At 38.8% G+C, this 27,338-nt stretch overlaps 1 protein-coding gene across 1 annotated transcript in view; it reads right to left on the bottom strand.

The window, feature by feature from the left end:
* Nucleotides 1-27,338, bottom strand: part of SYT14 (synaptotagmin 14) — an 85,847-nt gene that overhangs the window by 23,138 nt on the left and 35,371 nt on the right. The window contains exons 3-4 of the mRNA XM_036344720.1: nt 18,640-18,911; nt 14,737-15,186 (exon numbers count right to left, since the gene is read on the bottom strand). Of these exons, the coding sequence (XP_036200613.1) occupies nt 14,737-15,186; nt 18,640-18,911 (722 nt within the window). The remainder of the gene's footprint in view (nt 1-14,736; nt 15,187-18,639; nt 18,912-27,338) is intronic.

Raw genomic sequence — 27,338 nt, 5'->3', positions numbered from 1 at the left:
AGCCAAAGAGACAGAAAGCAGATTAGTGGTTGCCGGGGGCTGTGATTACCAATGGGTGTAGGATTTTCTTTTTGGGTGATAAAAATGTTCTGGAATTAGCAGAGGTGATGGTTGCACAACTCTGTGAATATTTCAAAAACCATGACTGTACACTTTAAAAGGGTAAAATATTTCATGGTATGGGATAAAATTATATTTCATTATATTTCAGTAAGTTACAAAAAATTATTTAAGGGCTCCCTATTTCAGAATAATATGATTTCAGAAAGTACCTCAAAGAAAATTCAACTAGTGGTTTTCACAAAGTACCCTTTGAAAAAAATTAAATCTTATTCCAGCCCTGCCAGTGTGGCTCAGTGGTTGACTGTTGACCTATGAACCAGGAGGTCACAGTTTGATTCCCAGTCAGGGCACAGGCCCAGCTTGCAGGCTCTGTCCCCAGTGGGCGATGTGCAGGAGGCAACTGATCAATAATTCTCTCTCATCATTGATGTTTCTATCTCCCTCTCCCTTTCTCTTTGAAATCAATAAAATGTTTTTTTAAAAAACCCACTAATTAGTATTAAATGTGATGCATCAACTTAGTAAAATGTTATGGGCAGACATAGATAAGACCTAATTAAGCAATGAATCAACACCAAGTTATACTATTCCTAAGCAAGGACATAATATAAGAATTTCAAGTATATAGAGAGAGATGACAGAAGCAGCCTTGTTAGTAACTCTACAGGGAAAAAAATTATGTGATGTGTGATGTGAATTAGCATATAGTTTCCAATGAATTAAAATGTTGTACCTAGTATGTGTTTATGCTGATATTTACAATCCTGAATTACACTCTAATTTTAAAAAGAAATTTGAGGCAAACATTTGCAGAATCCCTGAAGCATTTCTGTAGAACATGGTTCAAACCCACCTATTTGACCTAAAGTGCTTAGAGATGAGAGAAGTCAGGCCTGGAGAGGCTATTTTTCTCAAAGTTCACAGGAAACAGGCTGGGACTCGGACTCTGCGCAGGACTCTCAGTCCCATAGTCGTTTCTTACTGACAAGTCTAAACCCCTTCTGGTTTCCAAGGATCTCTATTACTGGCTTTATCCAAATATCCAATCTCATACTTTTTTCCTCCAGAAGTTGGAAGAGCAGTGAGATCCCAAAATTTCTACTGAGGGAGAATGGGGGAAGCAATCGTTGGGAGAGCGCTGGTGGGATGATGAGGGGGACGCTGGTGGGGCATTTCAGCAGCTCATGGAGAAATGAACACAGGAGCTGGAGGCTGTGCCGTGGGCATTTCCCTCCCAAATGAGAGTTCCCACTCTCGCTCGAGAGGGCTTTCAGAGGGCGCTGACAAAAATTCTGGGTAGGATCAAGTGCCCTCATACCTGCCTATAATACTGACACAAATCTTTTTTTATAAAAGTTTGAAGCATATGCTTCCATAACCCCTGAAACATTTCTGCCATCTGACTGTACCATCCTCGTTCCCCCAGCAAGGTTTCAACTGCTAGTCACTTATAAAGTCCACTCATTTGCTGAAGGTTTCCAGTGGCTCACTGCCTTCCTCTTTACCCCACCTGTTTGGCCGGTACGAAAACATGGTGTAAGCCATAAAGGATATGTAGTATGGTCTCTATTCATGTAAAATTAAGACTTCAAAAATTTACATTTTGTTTTATATTTTATTTTTGTAATATATTTTTTATTGATTTCAGAGAGGGAGAGAGAGAGACAGACAGACAGAAATATCAATGATGAGAATCATTGATTGGCTGCCTCCTATACGCCCCACCCCGGGAATCGAGCCCGTAACCCAGGTATGTGCCCTGACTGGGAATCACACCATCACCTTCAGGTTCATAGGTCGACACAACCATTGAGCCACACTGGCTGGGCTTGTTTTATATTTTAGAGTAAGTTCTATCTCTATATTAATTAGGCTATCATATCAAAAGTGAGAACTATTTTTTTGAAAAAATTATGTTAACAAGGACAAACGGATTGTGAAGATAATGAATTGTCGATTCCCACCAAAACAAAACCAAATTAGACTATTCTTTTGGAAGAAGTAGGTAAAAGGTAAAAGTAATAGTGGTGATGGTAGTAGGAATGTAGTGATGATGATATTAGTAAAACTGATATTTACTGAATGCTTACTAAGTCCCAGGCGCTGTAACCACTTTACACTATTGGTAATCTTAAAACGCTCTCACTAAGGCATTAGGACAATGATGGTTTTAGCTTAAATTTATGAACACCTTGAGTTTCAAATTTCATTTCTTAAACTTCAAAATGGCAATGGCAATTCTCTTATGCCACAAAACACATATTAGAAGATTAGTTCTGAGTCAAATTTTTGATGTTATGAATAATTTAATGACAAATGAAACAGCAAAATATGATTTATATGTTCATTAAAGTATGAATATAGAAGGATAATTCTGAGAATCTCAATGCAACTTGTTGTGAATTCCCTAGCTCCCTGAGTTATTCCACACGATGGTATCACTCTTGTTTTGTATATATCCTCACAGAGCACTCAAAGCATTCCCAGGAAATGAAATGTTAACAGCTAGAGAAACAGCAATGCTTTTTATTTTACTTTATCACGACGTGTACTATTTTGGAACAAATTTTTAGATGCTATTTTCATTCCCTACCTGTCATTTTACAGGTAAGTCCAGGTGGGCCCATATTCTAAAGACGGCCTTGAGGATTGTTAATGGGCCACTTGGCATATTTCCCCAAATTTGTGTTCCTGATGAGGCCCAGGAAACGCTGAATTTGTCAGTTTATGAAAATTTAGTTCTAATGTCTTGGTGCTATAATAAACTTTGTTTAAATAAACTGAATCCAAAGAAAAATCTAACCTATAATATTCTAGGTTACATGTAATGAATATTTTTTGGTAGAACATTTTTTGAATATTTTTTGGTAAAACATTTTTCTTTTAGCCCTAAGTGCTAAAACTCCTTTAAACTGGTTTTTTTTTCTGTTGTCAGAATATTTCAAGTTTCTCATGAATCAAGGAGATAAATAATTTTAATATTTTATTATATGAAATATAAAGTTTTGAAAGAAGCCAGACAATGAAATGTTAACACTTACTAGTGCCCATAACCATTTCTGCCTATTTTAAAATAGTTTATAAAAATTCAATTCTCATTACAATCTACACTAATAAAAGAGAAAAATGGTAATTGGCGTACGGCGATACCGTTTTCATTGGCTAATCAGGGCTTTATGCAAATTAACTGCCAACTAAGATTGACAGTTAACTGCCAACAAGATGGCGGCTAATTTGCATATGTAGGCACAATGCAGGGAGGCGAAAGGGAAAGCAGGAAGAAGCCCCCTGCCACTGACAGTGATCGGAAACCCAGGGGGGAGCTAAGAGCTGGGGGGCAGGGCAAAGGCGGCCCTGGGGCTACCTTTGCCCTGCCCCCCAGCCATGATCGGAGAATCAGGCGCCTTTTCCGCCCTGGCCAGTGATAGCAGGAAGTAGGGGTGGAGCCAGTGATGGGAGCTGGGCACGGTCGAAGCTGGCAGTCCCGGGAGCTAGGGGTCCCTTGCCTGGGCCTAAAGCGGAGCCCACGATTGCGGGGCCGCTGCAACTGCGGGTCCCCGCTGCCCCGGCCGGACACCTCAGCCAGAGGCGTTAGGCCTGGGCAGGGGCGGAGCCTGTAACTGCGGGGAGCTGGGGGTCCCCTGCCCAGGCCTAACACCTCTGCCAGAGGCCTCAGGCCTGGTCAAGGGGCCGATCTGGGGATTGGTGATCGGAGGGTGATGAGGGTCAACTCCTCTGGCTGAGGCATCAGGCCTGGGCGGGGGGCGGAGCCGGGGATTGGGGGGATATGATGGTCCCCTTGCCCAGGCCTGAAGCCTGGGTCAGAGGCGTCAGGCTTGGGCGGGGGGTGGAGCAAGCAATCAGAGGGAGATGGGAGTCCCCTGCCCAGGCATGATTCCTGGGCCAGAGGCCTCAGGCCTGGGCGGGGGCCAGAGCCAGTGATCGGGGGGGAGATGGGGGGGTCCCCTGTCCAAGCCTGACACCTCTGGCGGAGGCGTCAGGCCTGGGCAAGGGGCCGATCAGGCGATCGGAGGGTGATGGGGGTCAACGCCTGAGGGCTCCCAGTATGTGAGAGGGGGCAGGCTGGGCTGAGGGACACTCTCCCCCCCCACCCCCACCCAGTGCACGAGTTTCGTGCAACGGGCCCCTAGTATTTTAAATAAAACAATTTGTATTAGAGGTGATTTTTACAGTTTAGGTGGTTGTAATTTGAGCAGATGATTTTGGGGAAAGATTTTATTCTATTAAGTCTGATAGTCGAGTTTTCTGAATGTTATAGTTAGTTTCATGTTGAATATTGTGGTCAGCTGCAACAGATGTTTAACGTGGCAATTACTCATATTAGTCCTCTGACTTTCCAGGAAATAGTGGAGATAAGACAGATTCCATAGAGCAATCAATCAAGGATGTCCAGGCTTTAGTGGCTCCTGTAAGAGCTTTTTAAAGTTACAGATACTCTGGTCCAATTCCTTCAAGTTTTTGACTCAACAGGTCTAACTGGGGGCCTATTCATCTTTATTTTAAAAACTCCCCGTCATACAAGTGTGATCAGCACTGAGAATCACAATTGTCAGGATTTAGCTCTTAGCCAATTAAGACACTAATTGCATTGCAACACAGAATTTAAGATTCCTAAAGTGATGTGCAAAAAAGTATGTTGGATTCTGAGCTATTTTCAAGTTGATTAAAATAGAATTTCACCCATGGTATGTCCAATCACTAACATTTTAATGGTTTTTCTTTTTAAGAAATTTAAACAAACACCATATTAATCTTAGTTGGTTATCTCCTTAGCATCCAGTCATCACTTCCTCCCAGTAGTGAAGCTACTTCTGTCTCTTATCTAATGTCCTTTAGGGGAGGGGGGTGACCGTGTTCTAGGGCTGAAGCTCATCAGTGCAGCCCATCCATGCAGCCAGGGATTGGTTCTGGGATGGGCAGATAATCTAGTGCGAAACAAAGCGTTTCAAGAGGGCCACTATGTGAAACCTGAGTATGAAGTTGATACACAAAAGTTAGGGTGAGGGAGCGGAGAAGAGAGAGAAACCAGGACCTTAGAGATATGACGAGTCAGTGGATCAAGCCACGCCTGAAGACAGGCCTCCTCTCTGAACCTTCTCTATTGCTCAAGCCTTTTAGGGTTGGTTTGCATTCACTTGAAACTAACAGAATCTTAACTGATGCAAATATTTACTCAGTGTGATCCCTGGCTCTTCATGGATGTGTAATTTTCTTAAAGGAAACTTATCTTCATATTTTTGCTATCATTTCACTGACACTTCTTTATAATTCTACTCCCCTTTTAACTACGTTATGAATGCCCAAAGAACATACAATGATAAACATCTGAAAAGGAAGCCAAGACAATAAAGGATGGAAAGATCGATGACACACAGAAAGCAGACAAAGTTATATTCTCTGAACTTACCCCAAGGTATATCATCCCGCAGCTCACTCAGACCTGCAGTGTTTTTTTTTGTGTGTGTTTTTTTTGGAAACAATTTTTATACCAATGGTCTTATAAGTTTAGTGTATTTAATGATCACCTGGGAAATTTACTTAAAAGAAAGTTTTCTAGGCTGCTTCCTAGTGATTCTGATTCCCTAAATCTGGTTAAAAAAGTATTCCAGAAGGTTCTGATGCAATTGGTGGGAAAGGTCACTGGGAAATTCTGCTTTTAAGTATCACCTCTTTTTTGTTTTCTTTATTGATTAAGGTATTACATATGTGTCCTTATCCTGCCATTGCCCCCCCCTCCCCCCGCCCCTCCGCTCATGCCCTCACGCCCCTGTTGTCTGTGTCCATCGGTTAGGCTTATAGGCATGCATACAAGTCCTTTGGTTGATCTCTCCCCCTTACCCCCACCCTCCCCTACCTTCCCTCTGAGAAACTCTGCTTTTAAACTGCAGGAGAGAAGAGGGTTAGGTAGGGTCTGTTTAGCTTTTAACTTTACATTTTAAACATTCACTTTTCTGAGTGGTATTTCTAATATGTATGTAGAAGTAGAATACAAATAAGCTCATAGGTAACAAAGAGTTATTAACTAGTTCGTATAAATGTAGATAAAGTCCAAAATCGCTAACAGCACAGGCTGCGGAGGCAGATGGACTGATATCCCTATTCTGCAACTGTGTGTGGCCCTGGGCAATTCAGTTAGCCTTTCTATGCCTGCTTTCTCAGCTATAACTTAAGGCTAAAAGTAACTATGATTAGAGGTAACTGCGAGGATTAAATGAGTTTATACAAAAAAATGCTAAAAATTGCACCCAGCACAAGGAAGCACCATCACAATTGAAGAAAGTAACTTTTTTCTTTTTCCTTTTACTAATGAAATTATTTTCAGGAATTATGTTAAAAATTATTTTAGTTAGAAGCAAACCCTAGTTATAATCAACAGTGTCCATGTATAGCATGAACTGCCTTGATATAAATTAAAAAATCTTTTTGAAAAATATATTTTATTGATTTTTTACAGAGAGGAAGGGAGAAGGATAGAGAGTTAGAAACATCAATGAGAGATTAACATCAATCAGCTGCCTCCTGCACACCCCCTACTGGGGATGTGCCCGCAACCAAGGTACATGCCCTTGACTGGAATCGAACAAGGGACCCTTCAGTCCGCAGGCTGACGCTCTATCCACTGAGCCAAACCGGTTAGGGCTAAATTAAAAAATCTTATTGTAGGGTTAACACTAAGCCTTTACTGTGAACTTTGTCAGTCAGGGTTCAGGGACAGAACCAGAAATCACTTTAGGTAGAACAAAGAGATCTGATTCACAAATTAGGTGCTTGCAAAAGTGTTTGGGAGAGCTGGAGGAAGAGGGTCTGGCTGGGCCTGCAGGAATGACTCCAGAACATTGAAAAATTGACCCACAAAAGGAGCTACTACATTCACCAAGAAGGTGGGGAGAGATGAGTGAAAAACCTAATTGTTTTAGTTTGACCAAGGGATCAGGAAGTCATCACTGCCACTGCAATCACCTCTTCGCATCCATGAGGCTGCAAACTAGCTATCAGAACATTGCTGGAGGGAGAAAAACATCTTTCCTTCAACTTGCCTGCGCTGAAGCAGAAGGGAGGCGGCTTCTGCTTCCCTTTCACTTTGCAAATCACGCAGGAACGAATTTAATAGGTGAAACCTAATTAGCATTCGGAACTCTAGGGAGTCTGGGAAATGCACTCCTCAGAGGTAGAGGAAAGAAACTGGAATGGTTTGGGAATACTGATAGATTGCCAAGCCATCGAATATTACATAGTGACTTTGAGATAGGCCAGTGATGGCGAACATATGACACGCAAACTCATTTTTTTGGTTGATTTTTCTTTGTTAAATGGCATTTAAATATATAAAATAAATATCAAAAATATAAGTCTTTGTTTTACTGTGGTTGCAAATGTCAAAAAAATCTCTATATGTGACATGGTACCAGAGTTAAGTTAGGGTTTTTCAAAATGCTGACACGCCGAGCTCAAAAGGTTCGCCATCACTGAGATAGGCACTAAAAGGTATTTTTCTCATCTGTAAAATGGGGGGGAACCAATTATACCCATAATAGTGTTGTGATGAGGATTTCAGGAGGTAATAAATATAAAACACTTACTATAGTGGAAATAACTTTACCCTTGCAATGTTGAGGCCTTTTGCTTCATGGTCTTCCGGCATCGAGCTTTGTGGTGGGGAATTCTGATGCCATTCTAACCTTCATTCGTTTTTATGTTACTTGGGACCTTTTAGGACTTTTCTCTTTACCATGGGATTCTGAAACTTCGCAATGATGTGTGTAAGCCTGGATTTTTTGTTCAGGTCCTTTATTTGGAGACTCAAACCCTTAGCTTGGGCAAATTTTCTTTCTTTTTTCAATTACAGTTTATATTCAATATTATTCTCTGTTAGTTTCAGATGTACAGCAGAGTGGTTAGAAAATCATGTGCTTTACAGACTGGTCATCCTGCTGCTGCAAGTACCCACTTGGCCCCATCTATATTTACGATGATATTGACTACAGTCCCTATGCTGTAATCTGCATCTCTCTCTGTTCTCTAACTACCAACGTGTACTGCTTACTCCCTTCAATTTTTTCACTCAGCCCCACTTGTCCCTATTCCCTCTGACAACTGTCTGTCTGTTCTCTGTATCCATGAGTCTGTTTCTATTTTATTTAGTTCATCAGCTTGTTGCATTTTAAAAAAATATATTTTTATTGATTTCAGAGAGGAAGGAAGAGGGAGAGATAGAAACATCAATGATGAGAGAGAATCATTGATCGGCTGCCTCCTGCAAGCCCCCTACTGGGGATCGAGCCCGCAATCCGGGCATGTGCCCTTGACCGGAATCGAACCCAGGACCCTTCAGTCCACAGGCTGACACTCTATCCACTGAGCCAAACCAGCTAGGGCCAGATTGTTACATTTTAATACAACTTCCTTCCCTCTGTTTTCTTTATGAATTACCTCTGAGGCATGTTCTAAATCCTCCTAGATTGTCTAAGTCTCTAACCTTTATTTATTTATTGCATTTTCATCTATTTTTTCCTACTCTTTTTATTTTCTATTTCTGGAGATTTTTTTCATTTCTATCTTGTAACTAAAGGGTCAGCAAACTTTTTCTGTAAATATTTTTGGATTCATGAGCCATATGATCTCATCATACCCACTCGTCTTTGTAGTACAAAAGACAATATGTCAACAAAAGGACATGTCTGTGTTGCAATAAAACTTTATTTAGAAAAACAGGTGGTGAGCTGGATTTGGACATGGCCATAGTTTACCAATCCTTACACTGATCCTTCTACTACATTCTTTATTTTGGTAACTGTATTTATAATTGCCTTTTCTTCTACGAGTGTTCCTTTTGCAGAATATTTTCTTTTTAAAAACTATGTGATTTTATATACAGTAAAACTTTGACATAACTGACTAATTCGGTCAAGGGGGTGTCCGTTAAAGCTGAGAGTCCATTATATAATAGGTTTTCTGAATGCATATGTTAAAAAACTGACAAATCAGTTAGTATACCTGCTTTTACTTATGTAGATCTTTTTGTGTAATTAAAATTAAGTATGTCTGAGGTTAATTTCACAGAAAAGTTTTCTATATGTATTACTGAATTTTAAATTTACACTGACTAGGTCTAGTAAATGGATGCATTCACCAGTCACCACGAGTAAACATCCTTAGAGGGCTGGGGCCTGGCTTAGCTCATGGTGGAACATCAGCCACCAGCCACCACGCACAAGTTAAAACTGCTGAACGTCCTCCCATGTGAGAACAGAACCAATTACCAGCACAATGTGATGTGATCACGTGCTAATCATTCCCCAAACATTGTTTACAAGTGGTGACTCTTGGGACTTAAATCTGTAGACTCAGATGTAGATTTGTAGTATTTATTTATGCCAGAGAAATTATAGTGTTTTTTCCAACAAATGGCCTAAAGTTTGTTAAAAACAACTGATTTAATTATAAGCAAATCTTGGTTAAAAGCATTTTAAAATTAACAGGGTGTAAATTTTCACATATCAATACTGACTGGAAATTTTGCCAGTTAAATCTGAAGTCCATTAAATTGAGGGTTCACTGTACTAATATCAAACTAAATTACTTTGATCCATTAACATAAAGATAGGCTATTTTTAAGATACAGGTATTTTAGAAATTAAAGATTGAGATTACAAGTAATTAAAAGATCAACATTGCAGTAAATCTTGAAGTGTGGTCACTCTTAGTAGACTGTGGCATTCTACTCTTGAAGGAGAAATTATAAAGCATACATGTCCCTAATCAATCAATTATTATTTAAAAAATAAAATTATTCTTGAGATGCACACTTATTTGATTTCAGGCCCTTAATAGGGCTGTTTTAAAGATACTGGTACCCATCAGGGAATAATAATATATGGAACTTAGAATTTAAAAATGATCAAGTTTATCTGCACATGTTGATGAATCAATTTAACAAGTGTTCACTGAATACCAATTCCTAGGTACTATGAAAAATACCATATATGTAAAACACACATTCTCATCTCAGAGTTTAAAACAAAAACATAATTAGCTACAAAAAACCCGCCATCAGAAACTTAGAAATAATACGTACCACATGCACTCATTTACCCATCCTTCCAACATTTATAAAGCAATAATCAGTACTAATATTTGGTATAAAAAGATTAAGGTCAACTAATTAAATTACATTAGAAATAATTGAACAAATTTCTATAAAGGTGGGCTATTTAAATAAAAGCTAAGATTTTTTAAAATTTAAATTATTGTTTAAAACATTACATGTCTCCTTTCCCCCCGCCCAACCTCTCCCCAGCTGCTCCCGCCCTCCCCCCACTATTGCCTGTGACCATTGGTTATGCTCATATGCATGCATACAAGTCCTTTGGTTGATCTTAGTCCCCCTCCCCCCGCCTTCTCTCTTAGGTTGGACAGTCTGTTCTATGTCTCTAGATATATTTTTGTTCATCAGTTTATGATGTTCATTATATTCCACAAATGAGTGCGATCATGTGATATTTATATTTTTCTGGTTATTTCGCTTAGCATAATGCTCTCCAGTTCCATCCATGCTGTTGCAAATGGTAAGAGTCCCTTCTTTTTTACAGCAGCATAGTATTCCATTGTGTAGATGTACCACAGTTTTCTAGTCCACTCATCTGCTGATGGGCAATTAGGCTGTTTATAAATTTTGGCTATTGTAAATTGTGCTATGAACATAGGGGTGCATATGTCCTTTCTGATTGGTGTTTCTGATTTCTTGGGATATATTCCTAGAAGTGGGATTACTGAGTGAAATGGGAGCTCCATTTTTAATTTTCTGAGGAAACTTCATACTGTTCTCAACAGTGGCTGCGCCAGTCTGCATTCCCACCAGCAGTGCACAAGGGTTCTTTTTTCTCCACAGCCTCGCCAGCACTTGTCATTTGTTGATTATAGCCATTCTGACAGGTATGAGATGGTACCTCATTGTCATTTTGATTTGCATCTCTTGGATTAGTGACTTTGAGCATGTTTTCATATGTCTCTTTGGCCTTCTGTATGTCCTCTTTCGAAAAGTGTCTTAGGTCCTTTGCCCATTTTTTGATTGGATTGTTTATCTTTAAGATGTATGAGTTCCCTGTAAATTTTGGAGATTAAACCCTTATGGGAGATAACATTGGCAAACATGTTCTCCCCTGCAGTGGGCCTTCTTGTTTTGTTGTTGATGTTTTCTTTTGCTGTGCAGAAGCTTTTTATTTTGATGTCGTCCCATTTGTTTATTTTCTCTTTAGTTTCCATTGCCCTAGGAACTGTATCAGTAAAGATATTGCTACGACATATGTCTGATACTTTGCTGCCTATGGATTCTTCTAAGATTTTTATGGTTTCCCCCTTATGTTTAAGTCCTTTATCCATTTTGAGTTTATTTTTGTGTATGGTGTAAGTTGGTGTTCTAGTTTCTTTTTTTTTTGTATGTATCTGTCCAATTTTCCCAATACCATTTGTTGAAGAGACTGTCTTGGTTCCACTGAATGTTTTGCCTCCTTTGTCAAATATTAATTGAACAAATGGCTTGGGTCTATTTCTGGGTTCTCTGTTCTGTTGAATTGGTCTATATGGCAGTTTTGAGAAGAGTGGCTTTGTAATATAGCTTGGTATCTGGTATTGTGATCCCTCCAATTTTGTTCTTTCTCAGGATTGCTGTGGCTATTCAGGATCTTTTTTACTCCATATGAATTTTTGGAGAGTTTGTTCTGGGTCTGTGAAATATGCCCTTAGTATTTTAATGGGGATTGCATTGAATCTATAGATTGCTTTGGGTAGTATGGACATTTTAATGATGTTGAGTCTACCAATCCACGAACAGGGTATATATTCTTCCATTCGTTTATGTCTCCCTTGATCTCTTTTTTCTATGTCCTGTAGTTTTCCGACTACAGGTCTTTTACTTCCTTAGTTAAGTTTGTTCCTAGGTATCAATTTTTTTGGTGCAATGGTAAATAGGATTGGTTTTTTCATTTCTCCTTTTGTGAATTCATTATTGGTGTATAAAAAAGCCATAGATTTCTGGGTGTTAATTTTGTATCCTACTACATTTATTAAAATCTAGTAGTTTTCTTTAAACTGACAAATGATTATCAAATAATACAGAAATAACAAAGATAGAAGTAAAAAAAATCACCTTAAACTTTACTATTCATAAATGGTTATTAGGTAAACATTTTGCAGACATCATTCTATGAGTATGTCCAAAACAGAAATAGGAATAGAAATATTTTCATTAAAAGAAATATTTTCATTAAAATATGGGATAAAACTATACCTTTATTTTAAAAATCTATTCTACTTTCTATAAATTTAATAGAAGAAAATGAAATAAAACTGAAAATATTTTGCTCACGGAAATTATTTTCTAAATAAATAATGTTTCTCTAAGTGACTGCATCTATGTTGAGGGAGCAACCATGAAGAAAAAGAATACCTGCAGATTTTATTTAGATATGTTTATAGTTATATAAAGGTATTTGCTGGAGACTTCATGAATTGGTAAAGAACATCCCACCAAAATGAAAGACTTACAGAATGTTATCTGAGTATTCACCTCACCCAAAGAAGTGATTTGCACATCTAATACTTATTTCAATTCCTAGTTGTCGAGAGCAGAGGTCAGCAAAAGTTTTCTGTAAAGAGCAAAACCCTGTGGGCTGTGTTAATTTTCTACTGATGTCTGATAAGTTACTTCAAACTGTAGGTTTAAAAATATCCACTTATTATCTCACTGTTTCTGCAGGTCGGAGTCTGGGTGGGTTCAACTGGGTTCTCTGTAAAGGGTCTCACAAGGCTTTGATCGAGGTGTTGGCTCAGCTGGGGTGTTATCTGGAGGCTCCAGGGGGAAGAATATTCTTCCAAGTTCATTCAGTTCCTTGCAGCTGTAGAACTGAGGTCCCTACATTTTTGCTGGTGGTTGGCTAGAGGCTGCTCCATGGTCCTTCTACCATAACCCACTTGTCTCAGCAACGGAGAACTTCGTGTTGAATCTCACTAATGCTTTAAATCTATTTTATCTGCTACCAATCATAGAAAACTCTTTGCTTTTCAAGGGTTCAAGTAATTGAGTTAGGCACACCCAGATAATACATTATCTTAATGTCAACTAATTAGTAACTTTAATTACATTTTCAAAATCCCTTTGCCATGTTACATAACATAATCATAGGAGTAATAGCAGGGAATGAAGGTCATGAGGACCATCTTAGAATTATGCCTACCACAGTCTGCCTTCTGGCCTCCACGATTCAAATACATCCCACTTGTAAAATGTATTCCCCCAGTACAAGGTTCCCAAAAGTCTCATCCTATTACATTATCAGTTCAAAGTAATAAGTCCCTATTCTTGAATCTAAATCTCATCATCTCAAAGTCCAAACTCTTATCCAAATTGCAGCTCCTGATGTAATCCATTAGCACAACTTCTTCCGATTTATGAACCTATGTAACTAAAGAAGTTAGTTATTTGCCACAAACACTTCCAACATTTAAAAACCAAAAGGTGACAACATGGTATATCCCTGTGGGTTTGTAGGATAACACTTAAGTCTTTAGTAGGGAAATTGATCATTTGTTATAATTTTAAATTTCGGAATTTATTAGAAGAGAGAAAAAAGTGAAGGCCAATGAAATGTTCTGCCACTCTTAATGACAAACTTTAAAAACCCACATTGTTTGGTCCGAGTGGCCAGCAGGTAAAACGGTGGGGCTCTACTGTGAACGGTGTTCCAGTATGATCAAGGCTGCGCGGCACAGACCCAGTGAGGCCCTAATCTTGGACTCATGCTTACACTTCTCAAAGCTTAACAACAAGCCTAAAATGTTGCATTTTAAAATAATGTACCAATCCCTTCCGAAATCTGTGTATTTATATTGTGAAAAGTTCAGCGTAACAGGTGAGCAAATGCCCTAATTTATAGCACATCACAGATTTCTCATAATCTAAGTGACAGTGCGGCATAGTGCGTGTCCCCGGTTTAAATAAACAGTGCAGCCCTCTGGTGACCTGCAGTGGCTTGTAGGGATTTAGTTTAAAAACACGGAGAGAGAGAGAGAGAGAGAGAGGCCTGTATGTGATCAGAACCTGAGGAAAACAGAGAAAAGGGAGAACAGATGATGGCACTAGATTTAAGTATTCTTCCAGAAACACTACAAGAATCTTTGTATAAAAAGGTGGAAAATATAACGAGGTCATGCTTTTGAAGTTTTAAAAATTATTTCATAGCAGTTCTGGAATTACAATCAGCCCTGACCTACACAGCAGTACATATTCTATACGAGCAAATAATATCAAACATATGGGGCTAGATCGTTCTTAATGCACCACATAGTTTTAACCTGGAAAGAAAACCATGTATTCTATAAGGAGTTCAGATGATGTCATAATCAACCATCTAATAAATGTTTAACAAAGGAGCAAATGTTTAAGACACTGGGCTAGACCCTGAGAAGGATAAAATACATAAGATAAATCATATATAATCTTCAAGGGCAACTTATAGATGAGAAAAAAATTATACCTACCTATTCAGGGCTTAGAAATTTTGTAAAGGTATGGTTATTGGGCTTATTGGATTAAAATTGTGCATATCATAGACCTTGAACTTAAACTATATTTGGGCTATTTGATCAGATACTCACAGAATGATTGTAAGAAGGTTCCAATATCACAGGTAATGACATTTTCCCTTGAAGATTCAATTTTGTTAAATAAAAAATCTTTTCCCCCACCATCTTTTCTTTTTTCATGCGATGTACACCATACAGTCTAAATCGAACTGCATAATTTCCAATCATCTCAGATTCAACATGGTTAAATTTGAATGTTTCTGTGAAGACAGGGCATGGTCCTCTCTGGATGCTGGTTTTTGCTCTCTGTTTCTTTATAGGTAGAAGAACAAGGTGTACTTGCCATGAGTTGCCACCTGTCCTGTTATATGTTGGGATATCTGTGACAGCTGTCACGGTTACCAGGAGCTTCTGTTCTTGTGAGTCATAGTCAAAAGTCACATCCAGTGTGCCATACTTAGCTTCTGGCTCAGGATCAAAGGGTTTGGGAAGCTGTGAAGATGATCCTTGAGCTGACATGTCCTAAGAAAAGCAAATTTAAATGTTTTCAGTTTTAACTGTTATTTAATCTGGCATGTAATTAAACACCTGGTCTGTCTTAGGAAGAGGGTGTGAGAACTGTTTGGTTGGCTGCCACAAAGAATGTGCCAACAATCAACAGTTTAGTATAATCAGAAGCTACTCGACAGGGCCACGATATACGTGGTAAGCTAACCTCAAAAACTTAGCACAAAAGAATTTTGTTTTCACCATTACAATTTGGAGAAAGTTGAGATATGTTTTTACAATGAGAACTGAAAATATATACTTCAGTGTGTATCTCTGATCCTGTTGTAGGTACCTATTCAATTTTACTTCCAATATCATAAACAATGCAACTGACAGGTCAGCATTAGGCTGGAGAGAAAGCGAACATAAAGTATAATGCTACTGAAGAAAACTGGTCCCATTTTCGGAGTTTGTTCTAAAATGCTCCCATCTATGATAGAACGTAAACACATTTAGGCTTGAAAATCACTGGAAATGTGAAATTATAAACACAAAGAGGCCTCCAAATATTTGCAACCAAATACTTATTTTCTGTAACACACTAATTTTAATAAGAAACTTATTTCTAATACTAATTACTGTTGAAAATGGCAGAATAATACGTATTTCAAAAGTTCAAGAAAGACCAAATTTTAATTATGCGATTAAAAGAAATTGTGCCCATTTTACCTGGAATGTGAACAGAGTTTCAGCTAGTTATTGACAGTGTCAAACCCAGGTCTCTGACCTTTCAACTCTACCACCTGCTCCTTCAAGCATTTTAATAAATATTAAATGTTTTCATTTTTAAATGTGGACCAATTTTCTAAATTTTTCTGAACTTTCACTTAGTAGCCCCTACTATTGACTCCCAGTCTTCTCTTATTTTTGCACTTCTCAAAGGAACTACGTGAGTTTTAGCCAGTGACACACTGTCTCGCAAGAGACTGTAATTCTAAATTTCCCTCGTGGCTGATAAGTCCATGAGGCTCAGTTTTGGCCAATGGGCGGCAAACAGAAGAAATGCTTTGCCCTTCACTTCCTTTCTCTCCCACTCTTCTCACAGAAGAGCAGACACTGAGACAGGATGTGTGAGTCAGTATGGACCCCGGGGACTAGGACAGCACCCTACAGATGACAGTGACAACGCAGAAGGAACCTACTCACCCTGGACGTTCGTAAATGAAAGACAATCTTCTGTGAGTTTTATTCTTTGACTCTTTGTTCTAACTGCTTAACACAGATCCTAACTATTCACCTACTATGTGCCAAGCCCTAGTTTAGGTGGGAGGGATGTAGTAGAGAACTAAAAACATACAAGTTTTTGACCTTATAAATGATAAATATTACACATCTACCTACTCTGACCCCCTTGGTAACATGTATGGAAAAGATGACAAATTAAGAACAATACTTGGGGGAGGGGACAAAGTCTTCTAGAAGAATTGTTTTTTATACAATATAATTCAATCAGAATAAACATATTCTTGCTCTGTAAAAAAATATTTACAGTTTAGAGCAAAATGTTTTAATGCATGCCATTTCATAATGGTAAATATACATGATTAATTGCAAGGCTTTGAAATTTCAATTAATTGTTTTTTAAAATAGTGTCATGACAGCTATTTCCAGGGCAGTAAAATTTTTTTATAAGGTTCCAGATAGCTATTTCTGAATTTTGTTTCTCTTGGTGCATTCTAACAATTCTCATGACCTTCACAGATTAAGCTCTTATGTGTATTCTGCAAATAGGCAATTAGAAAATAACCTCCCTCTCATGGTATCTTAAAGTTCTGAATAGTGTCCACCAGCGTCTGAGCTCCTTGCCAGGGCCTCGGAACCCTCGCTCCTTTCCCGGCTCAGCAGTGTGAGAGGAGAGGCTCTTAGGTAGCCACAGCCTGAATTAAACCAAGAGGAGAGTCAAGATTTTGTATTTCTTACTAAATGTAAGAAATGGGAAGTAAAATAAACTTGAGAGTGGACTTTATATTACCAGAGACTACTGGCATCTCAATATTTATGTAAAGTGCATTTGCTCTATTTGAATATAGTCAATTCTACTAGAGGAGACTGGTTAGTAACTTCTGAAATATGGGCAAAACTCACCAGCTGTACTAACTATAGATAATCAACAATGAAACACCTTTGGAGACACAGGCAGAATTCTGAAGATGTAGTAAATATAGTCGCTAAGTAACTTGTAAGATAGAAAGAAAAAGAGAAAATATGATAGAACAAGTGAATATTACTTATTAAAAGGGAAGCCAAAGGGATGGGAAGCCTAAGCCATGGCCATGTCACTTCTGGGCTGACAGCTGTCACCCATGTGTTCTAGTAAAGAAATCAGGTAAAACCTATGCCTATTTGGTAGGCTAACTGGCAAGTTTCACTGGTGACCAGGAGTACTTGTCCCTGCACTGCGCCCATAAAATAAGTTATGTGTTTCTGGCCCTTGGCACCCCTGCTCCTAGTTCAACTCTTGTCCTTGCTACCACACCGTAACTGGGGGAAACTGACGGAGCAGAAAGAGTGAGACGGGACAAATGGGCATTACATGCGCCAGGATTCACATAGCGTGGCCCTGCCACTGCGCCTGCGGGCATCCTGTCCTAAGTGTGGAACCCACCTCATCTGGATCCTCTCGCTTCTTGTTTTCTATCTGAACATTTGGCAGCAGAGGCAAATTCAGCTAGTAAGAACAATGACACACTACAGTTCTACAGAATGTTGTCTAGGACAGAAGTTGTAAAAACTTGCAAATCTAAAAGAAAAATTTAAAAGTAAATACTACCTTATGAAACCCTCTAGATGACCTTTATAATTTTTACCTTTACAGAAATATTTTTAAAAATTCTTTTTAGAATATGGAAAGATATCAAATGTGTAACACCCTATTTTTGGTGTAATTTTCACATATTTTGCTCTAAAAAAGGAAATAACTCAAAACACAACCAATTGACGCCAAGAATTCACATTTCATTAGTGAGGCTGAGCATGACTTCTCTTCCATATTCTGATATGAAAATGCAAAACCGTTATTTTGTGAAATATTAATGGGCAGCCTCCCAATATAGAAATATCCCAAATAAAATAAATTTTTAAAAGAGACAAACATAAATAGAAACCTCACTCATTATGAAACAAATACTTCCAGAATGTTTTTTTAAAAAATCTATCTTGAGGTTGAAACTTGGGGGAAGCTAATTTTTCAATATTTTGTGTATTGCTCTCATTTTCAGCTCTCCATCTTCCTTTGGGGGGCGGGGGCGGCTGCAGAATGGTTGAGACACCCCTGGTAAGTCTGCTGGTTAAGGATTAGATGGAGGATAGAAACTGGTACAGTAAGCCACAAAGTGCTAAAACTTTCTTCTTACCAAGAGGAGAAGCGCAGGATTACCAGTCTTCCAAGTAACATTCACTTAGAAAATTCTGTGTGCTTTTACTTACTTCAGGGCTCAGGACTGCAGTGCTGTCACTTGGAACGTCTTCTTCATATCCTTTATTGTGAAAGCTTTCTATTTCGTGACCGGTGCTTCCTTCACTTGGGCACTTGTTATAGGAGCGTCTTGGGCTGTTGCTGCAGTGGGAAAATTCACATTTACTGTCCCCGATTTCTGAGGGTGTACATGAGAGGTGGGGAGACCCGCTGTCATCCTGATATGGCGGGGGCTGCAGTTCATCCAGTGGGGGTGTTCTTCTCATTCTCTGAATGCAGTTTCCTGAGAAGGAGTAAGAATCTGATCACTGTTTCCAAGTAGCCTCAACATGCAGCACAGTCCACAATCATTGCAAATAATTTACAAAATAAAACTGGATTGAAACACGTATGCTTCACTACAGTTCAGATGCAGACATAAGCTCATCGGATTTCCTACTCTCTCCTCCCGCACAGTGATATCAGGGAAAAATAAAATATACTCTCAAATACTAGAGAGAGCCAGTTATATAGCATAAGAGTGGGAGTGATAAATATTCGTGAAATAGCTTACCTAGTTCTTTCTTTCAGAACAAACCTGAAGCATCAGACTTCCTTATGATCGGTGTTCTCTCTAGTCACCGTAGGTAAAAATATTGTAGGTAAAACACACATAAAAAAACTTCATTTGTTTTCTTCAATGACTGAGATGAACTTATTAAACTAGCATTCAGTTCAACAGCATCAGAAACTATTCTTCCACGTCTACTCTAGATCCGAATCCTGACACACGAAGTACCCTGGGAGTCAAGGCCCCATCAATCAGCAAAGGCGGAATGAAGGCTGCATTCCCTCCCATTCCACCCACATCGTCATCATCGGAGGCCACCCCCTGCCCCACGCAGCCTGGGCTCCATCTAATGCGGCTCCACCTCGTCCTCAGCAGGTATCTCTGCCTCCAGCAGTTAATGTGCAACACTTTTCCTTCCCTCTAAATGGTCCTTTGAGTTTTTACCTCCACGGTGTATCTCAATGGCTGAGGACATGTCTGTGAACAAGGATAGACGAGGGAGCAGGAGGGGGCGGGGCGTAAGGAAATGGTTCAGTTTACAATTGCAGAACAGCTAAGTCTGTGTAGGTAAACCCTGAATGCAACATCAGATATTACATTTAAATACTGCTCACAGTTTTTCTTCTAATGGACTATGGATCTCCTTCTCGAAAGGGACTCTGAAGAAAGGTAGTTTGTACTAGTCTTTTTTCCTCACTAGCTGTTGCACCGTAATAATCCTCTGAACTTGCTTTTGTTGTGAGCAGCACGTCATAACTTCTGTCTGGTAATATAATGTTACACATTATTCCTTTGGTTTATTTATGTTTATAGCGGGTAGCTCTCTAGCTGCCTGCCAACCAGGGTATGTATACAGCTGAGCTCCGTCACCTGCTCTTGTTCAGATGGAGTGTGCCTGCGCTCCAGGCAAGTTACCCAAAAGAGGTCAGTGGTATTTAAGGATGCTAAGTAGGCTCCATGGGCAGACCTTACCACTGTTTCTGGATTTGAGAGAGACGATTTTAAAGCTGTGAATTGGAATATGCAAATTGTTTTAGAATATACAAATGACATACTACATATATTGGAATGTATAAATATATATAATTATAAATTATTATTAAAATCCTCAACGTTTTGAAAATAATACCTCCCTTTACTCTTCACTTTTCAAGTAAAAAAAATGCCCAAATGTATGTGGAATAGGAATTTCATTAAAAAAAGTTATGAGGATTTCTCCTTTTTAAAAACTTTTTCAGTAATGCCTTTTTCCTCAAATAGACAACCACATCATTGTGCACACAGGATCTATAATAATAAAAGGGTAAATGCTAATTAGACCAGGCGTCCTTCCAGACAAAGCCGCAGTGGGCAGAGGCCGAGGAGGCCGGGGCCAAGGCCCTTGCACGAATTTTGTGCACCAGGCCTCTAATAATATAATAACTAAGAGTTGGCTTAAACTTAATTGATATTGGAAAACTTTAAAACAACTGTTTGACAAAATAACAATGTACGTTATAGTTGTTGTATCACACTGTAAACATCCAAACTTAAGAAGAAACTCCTGGTCGGACGATGAAACGCCAAAATGATGCTGCCCTATATTACTTTATCCCTTTTTCATACCTGATTTCATGCACTGTTTTGTGGAAACAACATATCCATACAGGGGTTCATGCATGGGTACATGTTAAGCATTTTAATTTGCTACCTACGGATGGTACAGCACCTACGAAACAAGACAAGGTATCCTCCAGCCCCTGAGAACAACACTGCATGCATGTCCAAGTGACCCAGCTCTAAAAGACAGTGGCCACCCAACACCTGGAGAATTCACTGTGCAAGTGTCTCTGGAAACCTGCCCAAGCTGATTAGAGACAGCGGGCAATAAATTAAGGCTCAACACATTTCACAGGATGTTTCTGACCACAGTAGAATTAAACTAAAATCAGAAACAGAAATAGAACTTTATAAATCGATAGGAATGTAGACAAAATAACTAAAACATACTGGTAAATAACCCATGGATCACAGAGGTCACAAAAGAAAGTAGAAAAAATGAAGTACTATCCATCAGAAGTCAAATAGAAAACGTGCTGTTGATAGAAAGCATCAGCAAACCACAAAAGAATTCTTTGAGAACACTGATAAACTACTGGAAGAGACTAATCAAGAAGGGAAAGAGATGGCATAAATTACTAATATTAATATCTAGAGTAAAACAGGACATCATTTCAAATGCCGTGTCAAAGCTCAAATAGGATGCGGAGGGGGTGCACACATAGGTAGCCCTGCACGGCACGTGGAGCCCAGGCTGGGTGAGGCAGCCCAGAAGCAGAGCTCAGCAGGGGAAGAAGGTTCCCCACGGAGGGGGGGCAACAAGCTCCACCAGGGGGAGGAGTGTGCCTACACTGAGCGAAGGGAGCAACCCTGTGAGTGGAGTCACTGCCCAATAGGACTAGAATCCTGGAGAAGAGACTGGGTGGTTGTCAACACCCGGGAAGAGGCATCTACACAGGCGCACGTACCTGGTGAAGGAGGCAGGCATCCACGCAGACAGGTGGCCTGACGAGGGAAAACCACAGCTAAGTGGGGGTCGGGTGTGTCCTTGTGTGGTGGTGGCCTGGACTGTGGTGTGAGGACCCAGGTGGGGTGAGGAGGCAGCTGTGCGAGGAGAAGGGGGAAGCCTGGAGCCTGGTGTCAGACCCCAAACAGGAAGTTAGAGCTTAGGTGGAGTGATGAGAACATCCCGTGGGGCAAACCGGCCTGCGTGTCATGACACCCCCAGGGTCCCGAGGACATGCCCCCAAGGACACGCACAAGTGGGAAAGCCTGCATGGGATATCAGAACCCAAATGAGGTGAGGGGACATGCATACAGAGAGAGGGGCATTAACCAAAAATATGTATAGAAAGGTTAATGAAAGCCAGGTCTCTGGCTTCCATTATTAGAGAAAGGAGTTACAAATGTGGAAAGGGAGAAAAACTAGGACAAACTCCATCGTGTTGAATTAGAATTGAAGGTATCAGTGTGAACTCAGTTTTTTAATAATAGAAGCAAATATAGTGTAAATATTCATATAATTTGTATGTTTACACACACACACACACACACACACACACACTCACACACTTCAGAGTACCCTGGGAGGATTTTAAGAACAAGGCTGCCCCCCTCCGTGGCGAACCTTCTTCCCCTGTCCACTGGGGGAATTTCAGAACAATATTTCAACCAGTGAGCATACCTAGAGCCCAGATCTTGGCTTCTAAATCTATTCTTCACTAAAAGGAACCAGAACTCCATGAAGAAATGGCTAATTCCAGGGCTGGGAAAGGGAAAGCATGAGACAAACTTAGAAAAGCTTATTGTCTAAGAGTAGGGGCATACTCAAAGAATGATGGGGACACGTTCACAGGACACAGAAGCCAGCTGGAAGGGGTTAGCACTGACCAAATCCCACTAACAATCTGAGCTTCAAAATAAATAATTTTAGTAACTATTTACAACACATTGAGGGAAGGAGGAATGCCATGAGTCCATCTAGATATAAATATTTGAAAGAACTTTAAGGAACAGGTTGTGGACAGAGTTACAAAGCACCTTCTGACAAAGTACTTATTAACAAGAGCAACTTTACATGAGAACCTCGTAGATATGCCTCCCTAACGGAGAGATCAAAGTGGGCATTATGAGTAATGGGACAAATCAAAATTGTGCATCACCTCATAAGAAGCAGTGAGAGGAATACAGCACCACTCTGTGGCGTTCCAGCTCGGGATGCACAACCCGAATCTCACCGTGAAAAACGTCAGACAAACTCAGACATTCTAAAAAGGAAATGCCTGCATCTTCAGGAACCAATGACGGAGGAACTGTTCTAGATGAAGGAGACTAAGGAGGCGTGACAACTAGATGCGGAGCATGATTTTGAACAAGACCCTTTTGCTATAGTGGACATTATTTGGAGCGCTGCTGACCATGAATGGGTTCTGAGGATTAGATATAATAATATATCAATGTCAGTAACTTAATTTTGAGGGTTGTATAGTGGGTATTTAGGAGAATACCCTTGTTTGTAGAAAACATACACTAAAGTACTTGGGGGTGATAAAGCAGGCGGGCAGTGGGCCACTTATTGTCAAATAGTTCAAAGGGGTAAAAGGGACTCTAATATTTTTACAACTTCTGTTAATTTTGTGAATTTTTTTTAAAAATCTGCATTAAAAAGACACCTTCATACTTTCTGAAAATAAATTTGAAAATCAGATGATATAGACAAATTCCTAGGGAAACAAAACCTATCAAAACAAACTCATGAAGCAGCAGGAAAATTATATATTATTATATCCCTTACAGAAATTGAATGCATATTTTAAAACCTTCCTAACAAAGACAATTCCAGACCCAGATGGCTTCACTGGTGAATTTACCATTTAAGGAAGTAAAAAACACAAATCTTATACAAAACATTTCAGATAATATGAAAAAGAGAAAATATTTCTGAAATTTTTTAACCTTAACACCAGCATAACCTTGATACCAGGGCCTGATAAAATATCTTATAAAAAATAAGCCAACCTATCTTGTAAACATAGATATAAAAATTCTATACAAAATATTAACAACCTAAACCCAGAGTCATATAAACAGGGCCCCACATCCCAACCAACTTGGTTTATCCTAAGAATATAGAATTATTCTATAACTGTAAGGAGGATTTAACATTAGAAAATTAATTTAATTAATTGCATTGAAAGAATAAAGGTAAAAATTATCAAGTGCTCTTTTAGTTGTAATGAATTACAAGAGCTCTTGATAAAAGTTATCCATTCATGACAAAAATCTCTGCACAAACTGGGAATAGAAGCCAATTTCCTTTATCTCAGAAAGGGTATCTTTGAAAGTCCTACAGCAAACATCGCTTTTAGTGCTGAAATAAATGCTGAGAGCTTTACTTCTGAGGTAGGGAACAAGACAACAATGCCTGTTATCAACACTTCAACTTAACAATGGACTGGAGGTGCTAGCCAGTGCAATAAGGTGAGAAAAAGATGATGCAGAAGAATCAAAGAAATAAAACCCATTACTTTCAGATGACAACTGTGATATAGAAATACCAAAATAATTTTAGAGATAAATTAGAGTTAGAAGCAAATTGAGCAAGGTCACTAGATATGAGCGCAATATTAAAACACACACACACACACACACACAATTTCTATACACATGCAATGAGCAATTAGAAAGTGAAATTTAAAAACAATCCCACATATCACTGCATCAGGTAACATCAAATACCTAAGAAGGGATCTAAAGTATCACCTTGCGTTATTTTTCCAGTTCTTGGGTTTACAGTTAGAACGTACACTCTTAGCATCTGGTAGAAGCCACACGTTGGCTTTCTAAGCAGCAGCCATTTGGTAGAGGAATGGACAGCTGGAGACCACTGGACCTTCCTTTCTCTAGCAACAAGACACCCCCAGGGAAGAGCAGAGACTAGTCTACCATCATAGCCTTGAGAACTGATCTCATAAATGTCTTCACTAGCTTGGCCACTGCAAAAATTAACAGGCTTGACAGAGGATCATAAACTTAATTAGAAGATGGCTGCAACTGGAGATGTCACTCCAGATGGAGCCTCCTTGTTGAGCGAATTGAGGTGCCTTGGTATTTGACAGCTTTAGTTTAGCAAACGATTTTTCCTTCAGAACAATCCGGAGAGAACAAAGCTAACAGGTTGTTTTCATGGGGCAAGGAGAGCAATACTCCTACTGTCCTGCGATGGGGATTCTTGGGATATAAATTGCCAGAAGTGGGATTGCTGGGTCAAAAAGCAATTCCACTTTTAATTTTTTTGAGAAAGTCATGAAGACAGTTGTTTCTTATCATTTTTCCCAGTGTTCTAATGATCAGAAAAGCAAGTCCTACAGCAGTTACTTCTTCATGGGTTGAAATGGAAATTCCAAGTCTTCTAATTTTAAACACAATTGGAATAAGCTAGATCACATATTCTTAATGAGGGTAATGTTATACCCAAGGGGGTTAAAATAAGCTCTGAAGTGGAGGACAAAAATTGTAGGTATTTCAAATTTGTGACCAATCAAAGCTTAACCCTACCAGATAAAATCTTACTTAGTAATTTTCTTTTATGTAGAAGTTAAATTCAAATTAAATTAACTGATTTATATAAATTAAATTAAAATTGTCTCTGTAGGGAACCAACAATGGGAAAAGGTTTAGAAACACTGATCTACTTAGTTTGTCAAGTCATTCTACTGAGCTTTAAAAAAAATCAGTGACTAAACAATCTATAATAATAAAAGTGTAATATGCTAATCAGACTGGACAGCCAGACAACCTTCTGGACAAAGCCGGGGCTGCGAGGGCCCTTGCACGAATTTCATGCATTGGGCCTCTAGTATTGTTATAATCCTAGAGCTTTAGCATTCATACCTGTGTCACATACTACACAGAGAGAGTCAATGAAAAGTTTCCTGACGTTCTATTCAACTACTTGATAATTCTAGTGTACACACTATAAAGAAACATTTTCACATCTTTTTGTTTTAAATCATAGGAACTAAGTAATGTTTATCCTTACTACGTGCAAAAATTATATTTTATGGTCAATATTTTATTTTTTAAAATGTTTTTCAAGATCCATAGAATTGATTTCATGATCTATCTGCAATTTGAAAATCACTGTCCCAGCTTTGCCAGACTACTCACGTTTTCCTGAAATTGATGGGTATTATCATGCCTCACCAATATTGGACACGGCTCAATACATTGTTCTTTGTTTCCAATGTCAACCTAGAAATATCCTTTGTTTCCAAGATCCGAGACCCCATCTTTCTAGCATAAAACCTTGCATGTTCTGTTTTAACAATTCCATCCTTTGTGCCAACATTCTGTACCTAGTTCCCATAGTACTTTGCACTATATGTAATTCTTTAAAAATATTTCCCCAAATCACAGAAAAATACATCTAATGAAGTGTTTACAACAGGTGAAGTAACTGGAAACTTCATACACTGCTGATGGGCATGTACAATGGTCCAATCACTTTAAAAAGTAATTTGGCAGTTTCTCAAAATGTTATACATAGAGTTATGGTATGACCCAGCATATTCCACTCCTACATTGTATGTACCTAAAAAAAAATGAAAACATACATTTCACAATGATTTGTACATGAATGCTAATGGCATTATTACTCATAATAGTCCAAAAGTAGAAAGAACCCAAATATTCATCAAGTGATGAATGAGTAAAATGCGTTTATCTATACAATGAGATACCAAAATAATATAGTTCTGATATGTTACAATATGGAAAACCCGTGCAATCAAAGTGACAGAAATTAGTCACAAATAGCCACATATTACATTACTCCATTTATATGAAAAGTGTGGAACAGGCAAAAACACTATATATAGACAGAAAATAGATTAGTAGTTGCCTAGGCTGGGGAGTCGTATTGAACAATGACTGCTAATGGGTACAAGATTTATTTTTAAAGTGATGAGAATGTTCTAAAATTAGATTATGGTGATGGCTGCACAGCTCTGTAAATACACTAAAAACCACTGAATTGTACACAAGAGATTTTTATGGTATGTGATTTACATCTCAATAAAGCTCTTAAAAACATGTATTTCCCCTATTTGTTCTGAGATTCTAAGTAGAGAAACTGACTCTTAATATTCCCAAGGTCTACAATGTAAGGTCTCAATAGATAAATGAATATTTATGATTACCAAAGATATGCTAGTTGTAGGCAACATAAAAGAAAAAAGACGAAGGCCTACTATCAAAATGCTTAATGTTGTTTGCTGAAGGAATGAACCTATGGGAAAGAAAATTACATAAAAATATAACATTTTACAATATTTAAAAATAAATATGTCATGTCGGTACTGCTATCCACAAATTAAGTCCCAGGTTAACATCAAAGACACACTGTTGGTGTCATAAAATCTATGCAACAGAAACATTATGGAGAATTAGAAAAGATGTATTGCTTTCTGGAGGGCATTTTCTTTTGATAGAAAAGAATTTATAAAATCTGGACCCAAGTCATCTGTAAACAGCCTAACAGAAATTTTTGAAAGAGTGTAGCATTAATCAACAATGTGAATGACAGGACAGGGGTTGCAGGCTGACAAACAGATGCCTATG

The sequence above is a fragment of the Myotis myotis genome, unplaced genomic scaffold, assembly GCF_014108235.1.
Source record: "Myotis myotis isolate mMyoMyo1 unplaced genomic scaffold, mMyoMyo1.p scaffold_m19_p_18, whole genome shotgun sequence".
Taxonomy (NCBI): Eukaryota; Metazoa; Chordata; class Mammalia; order Chiroptera; family Vespertilionidae; genus Myotis; species Myotis myotis.
The sequence above is the reverse complement of the archived record's forward strand: the minus strand, read 5'-3'. Positions and strand labels throughout refer to the sequence as shown.